At 36.6% G+C, this 16461-nt stretch overlaps 1 protein-coding gene across 3 annotated transcripts; it reads left to right on the forward strand.

Annotated features, from left to right (window-relative positions):
- The first annotated feature begins 86 nt into the window (after positions 1-86).
- Positions 87-16123, forward strand: OTUD6B (OTU deubiquitinase 6B). Of its 3 annotated transcripts, none has more exons than XM_040493945.1 (7): positions 87-299; positions 924-1075; positions 3509-3589; positions 8319-8631; positions 10693-10754; positions 13237-13343; positions 14370-16123. In XM_040493945.1, exons 1-7 carry the CDS (start codon positions 218-220, stop codon positions 14452-14454), a joined length of 882 nt encoding a protein of 293 aa, XP_040349879.1. In that variant the 5' UTR covers positions 87-217; the 3' UTR covers positions 14455-16123. The 3 variants fall into 3 exon arrangements, with proteins under 3 accessions (XP_040349879.1, XP_040349880.1, XP_040349882.1); XM_040493948.1 differs by lacking the exon at positions 87-299 and adding an exon at positions 6212-6349 and having other exon boundaries at positions 1056-1075; XM_040493946.1 differs by lacking the exon at positions 13237-13343 and having other exon boundaries at positions 88-299.
- Positions 16124-16461: the final 338 nt, after the last annotated feature.

Raw genomic sequence — 16461 nt, forward strand, 5'->3', positions numbered from 1 at the left:
GCCTCGCCTCCATAGACCAGAGTCACGGGAGTGCGCATGCGTCCATCGCATCGCCTTTCTCTTCGGCCCAATGACTCTGCTTAGATCCGGTACCGCCTCGAAGGCGGGACTGGGTCCCAGCCGCGACCAATGGCACCCCGGGTGAGGGTGAGGGGTGGAAGGTGCCTGTTAGCTCGTGGTGCAGCTACCAGCGCGTGTGCTGGGCTACCTGGTCGTCATGGAGGCAATCTTGGCGGAAGAGCTTGCTGAGGAGGAGCGGCTAGTGAGAAGGCATCGCAAAGAGAAGAAGGAGCTGCAAGGTGACCAGGGGGTGGGAAGTCTCCCGGACCCAGGAAAGGGCGCGTGGCGGGTCGGTTCTGAGGAATCTTGAGAGGCTTCTGATCTGGCTCCTCCTAGACTTTCCCAAAGTAGCTAGTATCCTCTTCCCTCTTAATCCCCTATCCCGGTGGTCCCTTAATCTGCCAGATCTTCAGAAGCTTCCTTTTCTTAGATCCGCCACGTCTCGGCTTCCCCACGTCACCGCCTGGGTGCTGGTGTCTGAGAATACCTCCAAGCCGTGATGTTGGGCCCAGACTGTACCGCCCCCTCCCCTGTCTCCCTTTCCCGTTCCTGAACCTGTTACCGACACTTGGATCTAATGGATGCTCTTAAAATACCTCACCTCAATTTTGAGGACTCAAAAGGGATAGTTAAAAGATTTAAAACTTGAGTCATTTTTCTTTTTCCTTTTCCTATCACACTAAACAAACGTACAGTTTTGAGGATTTTCTTTTTGTCTCCATCTGAGCTCTTATCTGTAAATGTCTAATAACGCAGTTACTCTTCTATCATTATTTGTTTCCACCTTTCTCCCCTTATTGTCCCCATTTTTCATTTCCTCTCAATCCTGAATTGTTGACTTAATGATTTTGGTGGCTTTTCAGCCAGAATTCAGGGTATGAAGAATGCTGTTCCCAAGAATGACAAAAAGAGGAGGAAGCAACTCACCGAAGATGTTGCTAAGTTGGAAGCAGAAATGGAACAGAAACATAAAGAAGAACTGGAGCAACTGAAGCTGACTTCTAAGGAAAGTAAAGTATGTAAAGTAGTGTTTCTCTTTGCCTACAGCATTTGAAAGCCACTGCCCATCTCTAATATTAAACTGTTGACTGTATGACATCGTACAATTAGAGGGAACGGAAGTCACAATCATGCGTCACCATTCATTAATATTTCTGTGACCAGGTTTACATGGTAATGTGTTTTTGTAAGGGAGGTCAGCAAAAAAAGTACGCGTCAACTATTTACTTGCCCCATAGAGGAACAGATTGATAAAGTGGACTAGAGGAAGCTTCACCAAATGGAAGTTAGGACTTCTAGTCCCAGAATTGCCATTAAATAGTATTGTAACCTTGGTAAAGTTACTTAAACTTCCTGAGCATAAACTTCTCCACATATAATGTGATATAAATACTTCTGCTGCTTAAGCACGAGATTCTGTAAGAATCAAATGGGACAGCAAATATGAAATCATTTTTAGATTATAAAGTGCTTTATGAACAAGTTGTAATGAGTGAAAATTTACGTTTCTTGGGTAAATTGGAGCATACTGTCATTTTAACTAATACTTACTGTGGCTAATAGGTATTGTGTGCCAAGCACTTCGACATATTTGTATTATCTCATGTAATTTTTATAGTAACATACTAAGATATTATCCATGAAGTGAATGTAAAGAATCTCATTTTTCAAGAGGGAAATAGACTCAGAGAGATTAAGAACTTACTTCTGAACAGCTATTAAGTGCCAAAGCTAGAATTCAAAATCAGAATGGTCTTACTCCCAAGATGTGAATATTGAATTCTGTTACAACTTTGTATGGTGTGGTAGTTTATTGCATGAGTTTGGATACCAAGGATCACAGCCTCCATAACATTCCATTTTCGATAGTTAGAATGTTATGTCTGTGCAAAGTTTTATCTACCGTAATGTGGTTTTATTAAGTTTATTTTTGGTCTGTTCTTGACAGGGAAAACAACTTGTCTGTACTGATTAACAGTGGTCATTATATTAAACATATTCTCATTTTCTTTAGCCCTGTTAGCTAGTCATCAAGATCCTGGCCTTCTGTGCCTTAACATATTTTAATAAAAAAAAAATTTATTTATTTATTTTTGAGAGACAGTGAGACATAGTGAGAGTGGGGGAGGGGCAGAGAGAGAGGGAGACACAGGATCCGAAGCAGGCTCCAGGCTCTGAGCTATCAGCACAGAGCCGGACGCTGGGCTCGAACCCACAGACCATGAGATCATGACCTGAGCCGAAGTCGGACACTCAACCAACTGAACCACCCAGGTGCCTCTGTGTCTTAGCATATTTTATTCCCAAGTAACGTAGTATGATGCCCAGGTGTTTGTGTTGTCACAATCATGGTATTCCAATTATCTTCTCATTTGCAATTTTGAGCTTTCCTACGTTTCCAAGGACAAAAATGTTTGATTCTTAAGCTACATGTTGTTTGTTAAAATACAAGCTCCCATTTTACTTTGACCTATTGTCTTTTTCATTGACTTAAGCTTGTTTTCTTTCTGAATGCTATATGAATTCTTATGTCATTGCTTTCCAGATGCTTTTCTGTTTCTTGCCTATTGTCAGCATGGCAGTTTGTAGATTTTAGCAGATTCCTCTGAAAAATGTAACAATATTCATTTTATTAAAGTTGATGTAACTATTATTTGAAATCTTAATTTGGTTTTGATATTTTGATAATTTGGGAATAGCCTTGAAGAGTGCTAGCTCTATTGTTACTAGAGGTCTCTATATGCATTATGTATGTATCCTACTAAAAACTGGTTTAAGCTATAGTTGCGATAATAAAATGCTAGCTGCTAATCCTGATCGTTAAAAGTCTAGCATCTTCTTTAGCAAACACATGACAGCCATTTGATGATTAAGATTGGTTGTGCTATCTGAACAATACCTTAACTTTTCTACCTATAGTTATCAGTTTGTAAATGGGAAAGGATAGAGAAAGCTCAATATGTTACTACGGTCAAGAAGCAGGGTTCATCAGGTTCTGGCTAATTAAGATGGAGAATGGCCTTTCCTGCCACATTTGAGCTTATGAAGGCAGTAGTGAACTGAGCCAGTGCAGGACCTTATGTATCCTATAGGTACTGTCAACACTTAGAGAAGGGAAGGGTGGACTGCTGAATGAGTTGGCACATACAGAAAGTATTTGGGTTAATGGAGTAGGAATTGGAAGCAAGAAGGAAAAGCCTGCAGGGATGAGCATTATCTTTGGAGAGCTGTAAGAAAACCTTTTGGGAATCGGACGAATTCTCCCTTAAAAATAGAGAAAGGAGACACAACCATGTCTTGTAATAACGTATCTAGTAGTAGTATTCAAATTTGAGTTGTGGGATTACATGCATTTGTGGTTTTTTTCAATAATTTAATAGTCTAATACTTTGAATGATAAATTAAAAGTATTTTTCATTAATTCGTTAATGCTTTTTGTTTCCTTCAGATAGATTCTGTTGCTGTTAACATTTCAAACTTGGTTCTTGAGAATCAGCCACCTCGGATATCAAAAGCACAAAAGAGACGGGTATGAATGTCATGTCACCAAGTAATTAAGTTAGTGCTGTATGCTTATTACTCTCTTAGGTGTTGTGTAGGAAGGGAGTAGGAAAAAAAATGATGGAGTTCCTTGTCAAAGGACCTGAGCTAACATTTATTAGGCATTTGCTGTTTGCTAGGTACAATGCTAGGCTTATTATAGATTATATGAAATCTCATTTACTCCTGATTATAATCCTGTGAAGTAGATTCTTAATCTCATTTTAAGAAAATAGGCCTAACCAGTATAAAATAACATGTTCCGTTTCTAGTTCTCTTAAGAGAGTGGGCATAGAAGGGGAGTGTGCAAAGAATATTTTTTACAAATATATTATCCCAGACTTAATAATTTAGAATCTACACAGTGTGGGCCCAGATGGTTCTGATGCACAATTTTGGTTAAAAACTATGGTACTAAGTGGTGAAACAAGGATTTGAATCTAGAAATTAAGCAAGATACACAGGTGTCCAAAATTCTGAGGTTTATGCAGGTACCTATGTAATGGTTAGCTGCAGTGGGAATTCAGAGAAGGAAAAGTTCATTGTGACAAGTGTTAAATGAGTTAGAATTTTAAGAAAATAGTTATTTAAAGAGGATATTTGAAGTACGATAAATAGCACGCATGTGGGCATGAAATAATTCTGCATCGTGGTGAGAGCTATAAGGAAACTGATTTGTTGGAAGTAGTGAGTTCATGAAATCAAAACTATGGGACTGAGATTAGATAAGTAAGGGCTGTTCACTTGGGAAAAGAAAAAGGGGTTTTAAAAACAGTCTGTTTAGTCTCTAGTATTGTTTTACTAACACTTGTTGTTTTATAGGGTTTAAATACTTATTTTTAAGCTAACTTAGCGTTTTATAATTTAGTAGTACCCAGTTTAATTGGGCATGGTATTTGGTGTCAGACTTTTGAAGGTTTTAATCCTACTTACTGTTGTGACTTTGGGTAAGATTCTCAACCTTTTTAAACCTCAGTTTCATATGTATAAAATGGGTGAAATAATACCTGCTTTGTAGAGTTATTGTAAGTATTAAGTAATGTACTGTTGCCAAAGCCCTAACACAGTGCCTGGAGAACTAGCGGGTCAGCCAATGATAGTATGTTTACTGTGTTCAGTCCTGTGTAGTGTGCCTCTTACAAATTCAACCCAAGACCAGTAGCTTGTTTTTTGTTGTTTGAAAGTTGATTAAGTTGCAAATGGTCAAACATTTTCATGCTTATATAAGATTGTATTCTTGAGTAAATATTATAATTGTGAATTTCACAGAATCATGAAACTTAGATTTTATGGTATCTTGGAGGTTATCTGTTTTAACTCCCTACTTAAGATACATGTTCTCTTTGTGATAGCCTTATTGTTGTCATCTAGCTGCTATAGATCAAAAGCAAAGGGCAGAGTTTTTGCTTGGCAGTAGCATAACAAAATATTTATTGGGATTGCCTCTACTTAGTAATTGATACATCTTGGAGTAGCCTATTTAATTTTGGAAAACATAGGCCCCAACTCCTTCCTGTCTGTATCTAATCTTATTCATCCCCAGCTGGACCCCAGCTGGACCAAAACAAAAAATTAAACTCCCTTTTCTCAAACATTTTGTTACTTTTCTCCTAGAACAATGCATAGCTAAAATGCATACCTTTTCAACTATACCCTCAAAAAATTTAGTATCTTTTGTAGTCAGCTGCTTAAATACTTGGCAGAGAAAACACGCTAGAAGTAATTCCCAAAGTTTTTTTTTTTATTGCTTTGTTATATTAATAGTATTAATAAGATTCTGGAACTGAAAACACTTAAAAGTTTATATAAGAAAATGAAACTTGAACTTTTTTTTTTTTTTTTTTAGACAAAGGCACCAAGGAATAAAAAGAATGGTGTTTGTCTTTGGGAGAGATACAACTCTCTTTAAGAAAACATGACAAAAATTTATAAATATTTATTATTGGAGTATCGTAGGACAAATCTCTTATTTTTAATTGAGAAAAAAAGGGGAGTATTTTATTTAATTCAGCAGACTTGAATGGAAGAAGCTCTTTGGTATGCTGGAAAGAGCCCCAAGTAGAACTCAGGAGAACTGGGTTCCAAAAATAGGAAATTTGAGAGCCAGAATGAGTTCTAGTTCAATTTCTTCATTTTTCAGAATTGTCAGTGGCATACTGAAAGTTTGATACCAACCCAGGACTGGTACCCAGCTCTTAAGATTCCTCTTCAGAGTTGATTTTGCTGCATGACTTCATTGACAGGACTCTAGTTTTACTGACAATATATTTATGAAATTAAGTGCTGTTTTCATCTTACATATATGCTTTTATTAGGTTTAATTGTTGCCATTCTGTCTCCAGCACTTGGGCTGTAGAAACCACAGTGCCTAGTGCCACTGGGAAACTATTAGTGGCTGGGAAAAGAATCCAGTGAATTTCCCACCTTGTGCCCTGGAAAGGAAACATAGTTACTGTGTAACATTAAAGTGGAGCTTGAGGACAAAAGTGAAATGCTTGGATTAGATTTTAGAAGCTTAAACGGTTTAGTATAAAATTCCACTCTTCCAGTAACTAGTACATAACATCATTAACTCCAGCTCCCATCTGCTCCAACTTTTATTCTGATTTAGGTGCCTGGATAGAAGGAGCGCTCTGTGTTGTCCTTGGTCCCACTCTGCTTCTAAACCAGCTGTATGGCCTTTGGAAATCTTTCTGCGTGCTGTTTCCTCAGAGGAAAATGAGGGGTTTTGGATTAGATGATGTCCAAGGTGCTTATCCTCCCTCTCCCCTCTGAAAATGTTTTTTAGACTTTCATAAAGTAACAGTGCCATCTTGTGTTTTAAGATTTTTATGCCGCTGTGATGCACAGTTGTAGGTATGCAGTGAAATAAATTTGTTCATGTTATTTCTGGCATGGTTGGATTTGGGTGGAATAAACTTAAACAGGTGTATATTTCATTAGGAAGATAATACTGCTTTTGATTCAGGTAACTTACAAATCACTTTAGGTTCTAGTATGGCACCTACCAGGCAAGTAGTTCAAATGTGTGACAGTAAGTTACATTGAAATTTGCCTTTCCATTAATTTTTCTGCCCCAAGGAGGAATGAGAGCTAGGGACATGACAGTCTTTACCTTTTCTTACTTTTTCTTGATTTTTATTCTCTGAAATTGAAAAGCAGTCATGACCAGCATATAAATGAAGCGTATTCATGGTAGAGAATTAGATGCACAAAAGCATGCATGTGTGCACACACACAAAACAAAACTTATTTTGTAAACAAAAATGAGACTCTTAAATACAGAGAACAAACTGATGGTTGCTAGAGGGGAGGTAGATGGGGAATGGGCATGGGGGGCAAACATTATTTTGTAATTGTACCATCCAGAGAAAAGCACTATGAATATTTTGTGTATATTTTTCTAATTTTTAAGTATGTATGTGTAGATTTAGTATATATTAGCTATATACATATCTTTTCTTAGCTCTTGACATGTTTCTATGGTACCCTAGCTATATGAACTGTGTTCAGCTATGAAACAGTGCTTTCTGGCTTTGATCCTTGCTAGTCCAACTGTCAGGATTTCTTTCTTTCCCCCCAGCCTTCCCACTCTACTTCTCATCCATCCTTCATGTCATAGATCTCATGCCCCATCCATACCTAATCCTTGCATATGTTGCCATGGGAAGAACTCTTCTGATATTTGAATAAGGAAAGCAAGTTGCAGAATATAATGTGATACCATTTTTGTTAAAGTATTTTTTCTATACTTTGAGTACATCAATATTTGTTAAAGCGCTTAGGAAAAAAAATCTAGAAAGATACACACCTGACTTCTACAGCAGGCACTGAAATTGGCATTGGTCATTAGAGGAACTTTTGTCTATCATGATACTTTAACTTTTTATAAGAATGTTTTTATCTGTTGTTTCAGTTAAGTGTGTGTGTGTGTGTGTGTGTGTGTGTGTGTGTACGTACACATGCACTGTTTTTTTCTTTAGGCTAGATAAATAGAATTCCCCTACCCTTCTAAAGTCTTTGGCATATTAATACTGCACAGGTGATTTAGCATGCTAATGCCTCAGTAGTGGAGTGATAAGTTAAAAAGCTTGGATTAGCTTGGCATAAATATGATAATGATGTTGCTTTAAGGCCTAGCACAACACAGTATTAAGGCAGTACTTTGAAATCAGTAACTAAATCTTTTAGAAACATATTTAAAAAAAAATTTTTTTTTAATGTTCATTTATTTTTGAAAGAGAGAGACAGAGACAGAGTGCAAGTGGGGGAGGGGCAGAGAGAGAGAGAGGGAGACACAGAATCCTAAACAGGCTTCAGGCTCTGAGCTGTCAGCACAGAGCCCGATGCGGAGCTTGAACTCATGAACAGTGAGATCATGACCTGAGCCAAAGTCAGATGCTTAACCGACTGAGCCACCCAGGCACTCCTCATGTAGTTTTTAAGTAGACTTTAAAGAAAAATTTGAAGGTTTTTTTTTTTTTTTTGTCCTGGTATAGAGCTCGGTGCTGGGTACATGCAGATGAGAAAGATAGTTGCCCTTAAAGGAGTTCCCAGTATAGAAAATTCTACAAGTGATGAGATCATCAATATGACAATGCTTGTGGGAGAAGGGACAAAAATGGCAAAAGTCTTGAGGGTCTTACATTTCTATCCCCTTAATAAATGTAAAATAGTCCTCATTATTGTGAATTAACTTTCCTATATTCTCCTCCTAGGACAAAAAAGCTGCATTGGAAAAGGAGCGGGAAGAAAGGATAGCTGAAGCTGAAATTGAGAACTTATCTGGAGCCAGACACTTAGAAAGTGAAAAACTTGCTCAAATATTGGCAGCAAGACAGTTGGAAATTAAACAGATTCCATCTGATGGCCACTGTATGTATAGAGCCATTGAAGATCAACTCAAAGAACAGAAATGCCCTTTGACTGTGGCTGCCTTGAGAAGTCAAACTGCTGAATATATAAAAGGCCATGTGGAAGACTTTCTGCCATTTTTAACAAACCCTAATACAGGAGATATGTATACTCTAGGTAATTTATTTTTCTTTACTATGTCTTGTTGCTGCTGTTAAATAAAGTGATTCTTGGCATTGAGAAGAAGAAAAACCTATTATAGTTCTTATGGAGGAAAAAGTCTCAAAATTTAGGCAGAATTGTTTTTTATATTATAATAGATACTAGTATATTTTTTAAAGCAAACGTGGAATAGGATTCATTATTATTACTGAGAAAATGATGTTTCTGAGTTCACATGTCACAAAGTAGGCATAGAGGGAGGTATGCTTTGACTAGTCTGTGGAAGTATAGGGTCCAAAGACCATAAGCAGAGAATGATCGGAAAACCAAATCCTTTTATCCTATACTTTGGGAAATTCAATTTTACTTTCAATAAGCCACAATACTTAGGCAAAATTTGACTCTGCAAAACCAAAAAACAAATGAGTTAATAACCTGCCTTATTATTCTCTCTAATACCTTTGACAATTAAGATAGAATATTTATGGGGAGGTAGAAAAAAGAAAAACTAGCCAGTAAAGGAGAGAGCAGGTGAAAATCTGAAAGAGTGTTGGGGAGAGTCAGAGATATGATAGAGGAAAGTTCGTCCTTAAGAGAAGATTGCAGGTGTGGCAGTATCCATTGGCAAGTCAAATGACCAGGAGGGATAGGAGAAGGGATGGTTAAGGTTGACTTTGCTTTAATGGAGTCCCTGACTCTGCTAGTTGCAGGGCAGTGGAAAAGAGTTGGCAACTCAGCATGCTGAATTTTAAAAAAAGACAGAAGACTTAATTTCTTATTCATTTAGTCAATATTTATTGAAGGCCACTATGTGCCAGGGACTCTTCTAGGCACTTCTAGGACCCTGAGCGCTGGGAATATAGCAGTGAATGAGGCAAACACACAGGACATACTTTTCTGTACATGTCCATAATTTTTTTCCTTTCCTCTAAACAGGAAGGGTATTAGCTTCCCATTTTTAACTTTCTGTATAAGGTGTGTATGCTCAAGATGTGCCATTAAACTGCACTTAGGTCCTACTCTCATGACTCGTCCAGGAAGTCCTTTCTTTGGCTAGAACTGATACTGAAGCAAATAAGGTAAATGCTTTAAAAATAACAAATAGAGGGGCGCCTGGGTGGCGCAGTCGGTTAAGCGTCCGACTTCAGCCAGGTCACGATCTCGCGGTCCGTGAGTTCGAGCCCCACGTCAGGCTCTGGGCTGATGGCTCAGAGCCTGGAGCCTGTTTCCGATTCTGTGTCTCCCTCTCTCTCTGCCCCTCCCCCGTTCATGCTCTGTCTCTCTCTGTCCCAAAAATAAATAAACGTTGAAAAAAAAATTAAAAAAAAAAAATAAATAAAAAAAATAAAAATAACAAATAGAGGCACTGTTTGATGCTACTGCTGGCAAAGGAGTTTCAACTCCTTTCTAGTTTTACCCTGATTCTCTTTTCACATCTTTTTTTTTTTTTTTAATGTTTATTTTTGAGAGAGAGAGAGCGTGAGCTGGGGAAAGGCAGAGAGAGAGAGGGAGACACAAAATCTGAAGCAGACTCTAAGCTCTGAGCTGTCAGCACTGAGGCTGATGCAAGGCTCAAACTCACAGACCGTGAGCTCATGACCTAAGCCAAAGTTGGATGCTTAACCGACTGAGCCACCCAGGTGCCCCTCTTCTCACATCTCTTGTGGGGTCTTACAGTGGACCCAATTTAAGGCTGCAGTGTTTTAGTTCAGTGTATTTTTTCAGATGCAGGTTTGGATTTTAAAATACATGTCAAAATATTGAGTATGGTGGCAGTTTTGAGGGTTGCTTAGCTAAAGAGAGAAGAATAGGCTTGCTATGTAATTAAGTCCCTAGGCCTCAGCGTGAGGGAGAGAAACAGAAATGAATTGCTTTCCTCTCAGATGGAGAGGTGGTGGAAAGTTGGAGCGAGTTAAGTTTGGATCTGGGAATTGGATTAAATTCTAGAGAGTGCAGGTAGACAAAGGAGTAGGTTTACAACTTGAGTAATGATCAGGAATTGTGGGAGCTATAAAAGGGATCTGGTAACATGAGTTATGAAAATTATTAAGTGCTATATTCTCATTTTTTCTACAGAAGAGTTTAGGAAGTACTGTGATGATATCGTCAACACAGCTGCATGGGGAGGTCAGCTTGAGGTAAGTTTGTAATTATTCATAGTATTTGTGGATTGTTAAATTATTTCTAAATCCCATATCAGATGTATTTTTCAGATGGTCCCACTTTCTCTTTGAGTATCCCTTTTTGTTACGTATTTGCCGTTTCTCTACTCATGAAGCATTGAAATGGGGAATTAACATTCTTAGGCCGTTAAGTATGTATCTTTGGGAAGTAAAGCACTATTTCATTTTAAATAGCCCAGTGGTTGATTTGTGGGTTGGTAAGGCTAATTTTACTCTTGGGTGTTTCCATTTGTGATGCTGCTCCTGGCAATATATTTGATTTTCTGGACTTATGAAAGTGATGATTTTATTCAAGTATAGTAAGATTTAGCCTAGTGGCTCAGCTGATGAAAATCACTATTATAAAGTAAAGAGAAAACCGTATTTTTATGTGAAATTATGGGTCAGATCCTGCCACAGTACATCATAATTGGAATTCCAGTTGAGACTGACTTCAGAGCAGTATCTGATGCATCAAAATTCACATGTAGGAAGACAGTATGTTCAGCCACTTGTAGGGAATTCATCAGGATTTTTTTAAAGCTTTATCTTACTTTAACTTTGTTTTATTAAAACAGAATAAACATCTAATAGTTCCAAGTGGTGATAAGGCAGCCTGGGGTATTCAAAAGTCAGGGGATAGGAGAGAAAGTCCTAGGTTTGGGTCCTGGCTTTCCTTCTACTTTTCAGTTTTGTGACCTGCGGGGAGTCAGCCATGTTTCCTGAGCTCGAGTGTCCTAATTGAATAGGGATAATAAAACCCCTGTGTGTACTTGGTAGGTCATTTGTGGACATTAAATAAGACAAGTATTGTATGCATAGAACTTTGTAAGCTAATGTACCAGATGGATGAATCTAGCAGTGGAATTAATATTGTGTAGTGGTAATTAGTCACCTTGAATGGTTTGTGGATCTGAGTATTTCACTTCAAGAACTATACTTTTTGGAGAAATGACGTGAATGCTTCTTTAACGTCTTTTTCTCAGTAAGTCTGTATCTGTACCTCTTCTGAGCCACCAGAGGGAACTGTGTCCATTCATTTTGTATGCCTCTCCTGGGTCTCTGAAACTCAGGAAATTGTCATAGTAGCTTTGTGACTACATTAGGAGTAAAGGTGCTTGAACTTTCTTGAGGAGCACAAATTAATAGAACTACAGACCTAAGCAAGTCTTTTTAAAGAGAGAAAAAAAACTTTACAACATCTTTTGAAGGACATTTACTCATAAATTTTTGGTCTATGAATTCATTTGACATAGGAATTGCTGTTTTTACAATGGGGTAAATTTAAATTATTCAAGAGAAATTCTTTATATGATTTTTAAAGACTTTGAAGGGATGTTAAGATTTCCAGAGCTTGCTTCACACTCTCCATTCTGTGCTGGCTTTTAAAAATGTAATTTCAGGTATAAGAAAAAAATACCTCAAAGGAACATTTTATGAGGTAGAGTGTGGGATTAAGTTTGCTACTGTGCAGTACAGAATTTCCATATATTTGAAGAAATTTCTTACCCTTCTTTTACAACATCCTAAAAGGACCATGTTCCAGACAAAATGTTCTTATGATTGGGCAAATACATAGATGTGAGGGCACTAAGATTGAGGACTGTTGAATGATTAATTTATGAACTTGGGCTCCAGAGTCAGACTTCTCAGTTCAGTTGCAGGTCACTTTATTTCTTTACGCTTGACTTTGGGCAGGCATCTTGACCACTCGCTTTAGATTCTAGGTCTTTACCTATCCCATAGGATTATTGTCAGGATTGAATGAGTTAATATACATAAAATGCTTAGTGTTCCTGGTCGTAGTAGGTCTAAACAGTGTTACTACCAATATTTATTATTAACTATTATTCATCTGCCTTTAAACTCTATTTTTATAATGTATGGTATGAAATTAACATTGTGTATTAATCATGTGGAAAATCCATGAAAGGATAGTACAATTCACATACATAGCTACTCATGCCTTGAATATTATGGAACAGTGGTTTTCAGCACTAGTATATTAGAATCATCTGAAAGCTTTTAGAAGAATAAACCTCCTAATATTTCCTGTTCTTTCTCTCCTTCTCCCAGCCCCTCCCAAATTGTAATTGATTTGATCTGGTGCCTGAGTGATAGTATTTTTAAAAACTGGCAGTTTTCAAGCAGTATTCAAAAGTAGAGGGACTAGTATAATGAACCTTTACTTCATTAACTATGGTATTGCTATTTCTAAAAAGCTGTTGTGTAGCCAGGGCTTGAAATTTCTGCTTTGATTTAATAAATATTACATTTGTTTTTTCAACAAATCGTATTAAATGTCTACTCTGTGGCAGGCAGGCTCTTGGTGTATAGTGAGGAACAGAGTAGATCTCTGTTGGATGATGGTTGCCCTATTCATGCATACTCAGTAGTTTATGACTTGAGTAAGATTTACCTTTTTATTTTCCTTACTAATACATTTTCTTTCCTATAGCTAAGAGCCTTGTCTCATATTTTACAAACACCAATAGAGATAATACAGGCAGATTCTCCTCCTATTGTAGTTGGTGAAGAATATCAAAAAAACCCATTAATACTTGTGTAAGTACCTGGAAATTTCTACTGTTACATTTTTCATAGTTAAGACAAAAAGAATTATTCAAAGATGTTAGGTTGTATATGTTGATTAATTAGAAAAAATATGTCTTCGGTTGCATTAATTACGCTTATTTTATGTTAAAGGCAATTATAAAATTAGAAAGCATTGTCAGTGAATATGTGATTTAGATAATTGTTTTGTTTTTTTTTTTTCAACGTTTATTTATTTTTGGGACAGAGAGAGACAGAGCATGAATGGGGGAGGGGCAGAGAGAGAGGGAGACACAGAATCGGAAACAGCCTCCAGGCTCTGAGCCATCAGCCCAGAGCCCGACGCGGGGCTCGAACTCACGGACCGCGAGATCGTGACCTGGCTGAAGTCGGACGCTTAACTGACTGCGCCACCCAGGCGCCCCTAGATAATTGTTTAAACTTATAGTGGTTTATTCTTGTGTATGAGTTAAGAATAAAATCATTTCTAAAGATTACAGATTTTAGGATTAGTTTTCATACTGTCTTAGTGTGACATTAATAATGCTAAGTTTCAACAAGAACAAAAGCGGAAATATATTCATGTTGCCTAATTGGTTATTCCTTAGAGAGTTTTTCTTCGTATTGTCAAAGTATTTTACATGATTGAGAATTCTTTTTTGAAACACAGCATGGAGAGTTTGCTGTTGGCTTTAGTGTTGTTTATTAGCCAGACTACCAAGGTAATCATTAATGGCTTAGATTTAGGTAAAAATTTAAGGTTATTGAGTACTCAGCATCTCAGTAATTTTCCTTTGCCCCCTAATGATTGTGTTTTCCCTGACTTAAACTCAGCAGACAGAGTTATTGAACCAGATTTTACTGACTGCTGAAGCTTTTCAAATGGGTTTGAACTTTTAAGTAATATGTCAATGAAGTCTTTGAATGATACCCCTGTGGAGTGATTCATTGAGTGTTTGGTTTTATATACATAATAAACATTTATATACAATGAATTACTTTTGTCTAAACTACTCATTTCTCCTTTTCTCATTTCAGATATATGAGACATGCATACGGCTTAGGAGAACATTACAATTCTGTTACACAGTTGGTGAACACAGCTACTGAAAATTGCAGCTAGTTTACAAAATGTTACACAATTATGTTTTAGTACAGTGTGCCGATCTGAGTCTTCTTACAAGTGCTGGATTGTTCTGACATTACTGAAAAACACAACTACCTTAAATCAGTTTTATGGCAAAGCTACTAACAGATTTTTTTTTAAAGTATGCCAGAGATAAACTTTAACCAGTGTTCCCTTTGTGGTATTTAAAAACACTTGTGAGTCGTTGTGGAATACATCATTTACAGACCAAGATAGTACCTATTTGCTGATATTTTTACTAATATAGGGTCTTGAACATTCTATTATGCGTTGAAATAAATTTGATTTTTCTCCTTATTACTAAAAGCTTTCAGTAACCATTTTAATGTAACTTTCTTGAAGAAATGAAATGACTTGGTCATTGCAAAAATGTGGTAAAGGTGACAGCAAATCTAATTAATGCTTATAAATGTATCTGATTTCAGTAACCCTGGTACTTGATGGAATTAATACTATGAAGCTTTTTATATAGCCCCATCAAAGTGCAGCTAAAAAGCTTGCTTTAATAACTAAAAATTTTAAAATATTTATTCACATGGGAATCAGTTAAGTGTAAGAAATGAGAAATTTAAAGGTAAATAGGTGTTCCTATCAGATCAGACCTCTAAAGAAGTACCATCATGTTTTCTTACAGTTTTTTAGTGTCTTTTATTTTTTTATTCTATTTTTTTATTTTTTAAGTAATCTCTCCACCCAACATGGGGACTTGAACACATGACCCCACAATAAATAAAGAGTTGCTTGCTCTAAGTGAACCAGCCAGAAGCTCCAGTACCATCATTTCTTGATCATATTCAAAACTGCAAATTTTTATATTCTTCGTTATGTTTTCCTCGTCACCACTTAGCTGCTTTGCTTTCCTTGTGGTCTTTTCCACTCATAGTTTGTGGCCTCTCATTTTTTTTTTTTTTTTAACTTGTACACACTGAAGGAGTAGCAATGTAAAAGGGTCCAAGGCCAACTTTACTTCAAATTCTCCTCACTTTCAATTTGTCTTACCAGACCTCTGTTTTTGTTTCATTCTCCAGGATTAGAAGAAAGTTAGTTAGCCTACATTTATTTCAGATATGTGAGAATGTTTATGTTACATATAGGGATCAAGTTGAAAGCCACTGTTTGGGAGCTAAGACTGAATAGTAAAATCAGTATACAATACTTTCTAATATGAATGATTTATCTGGCTCAGATTTCACATTATTCTTAACACTATTCTAAGAAGATAGTATCTGTATGTAGAAACATGTCTCGCTGATAATTTGTTATGTAACTAAGTATTAATGAAAATGAAACTTTTGGTGTCATCTGTTTTTCCCAAATTAGGAGTAAATACTAAGATTTAGCATCAAATTTATAATATTTCAATTTTTGCTCCATGAGCGCAACTAATTTTTGTAAGTAAATATTGGGTTTTTTGATATTAAAACCAGTTGTTAGTCTCACATGCCCACCTGATGACAATGTGGGAAGCTGGTAGGGACTGTGGTCAGCTATAGCAAGTACTGCATGAAGGTGTTCTAGCTCAAATGATGAAAAACTGTTCTGTTTGCCTAACAAAGTGTATTCTGAAGGCTGACTGTTTTGTAATCCTTGATCTGAAATTGTTTGGGTCTGAAATTATAAAAGAATTAAATTATAAAATGGTAAATGGCTGACCTTTTTTTATGAAATCATCTGTTACTTTAAAATCAAAAGATAAGCATGAAGAAGTAATAAAAAAAGTATCATAAACCTAGTTAGTACAGATGCCATCTATATTTAAAATAACTTCCTCGTAATTATTTTTTGTTAATAAGATGAATGGAACCTTCTTGATTATAGGTTTATTTTTATTATTTTTTATTTTTAAGTGGTCAGCTTCTGTTCTTCCATAAAACTTCAAATAAAAATCATTTTAGCTGTAACCAAAAACTGAAGTCTTTAAAAAATGGCAGATGTAATTTAAAAACAGTATATACTAATTTAGTTTGCTGTATGATTATGGTC

The sequence above is a fragment of the Herpailurus yagouaroundi genome, unplaced genomic scaffold, assembly GCF_014898765.1.
Source record: "Herpailurus yagouaroundi ecotype Mexico unplaced genomic scaffold, PumYag 186, whole genome shotgun sequence".
In the NCBI taxonomy this organism is placed as follows: Eukaryota; Metazoa; Chordata; class Mammalia; order Carnivora; family Felidae; genus Herpailurus; species Herpailurus yagouaroundi.

What these genes read in the sequence shown, in the direction of transcription:
- OTUD6B (XM_040493945.1), top strand. Translation starts at nt 218, where the DNA reads ATGGAGGCAATCTTGGCGGAAGAGCTTGCTGAGGAGGAGCGGCTAGTG. An exon ending in TGACTTCTAAGGAAAGTAAA is followed by an intron (nt 1,076 to 3,508) that starts GTATGTAAAGTA and finishes TGTTTCCTTCAG; the next exon opens with ATAGATTCTGTTGCTGTTAA. An exon ending in CATGGGGAGGTCAGCTTGAG is followed by an intron (nt 10,755 to 13,236) that starts GTAAGTTTGTAA and finishes TCTTTCCTATAG; the next exon opens with CTAAGAGCCTTGTCTCATAT.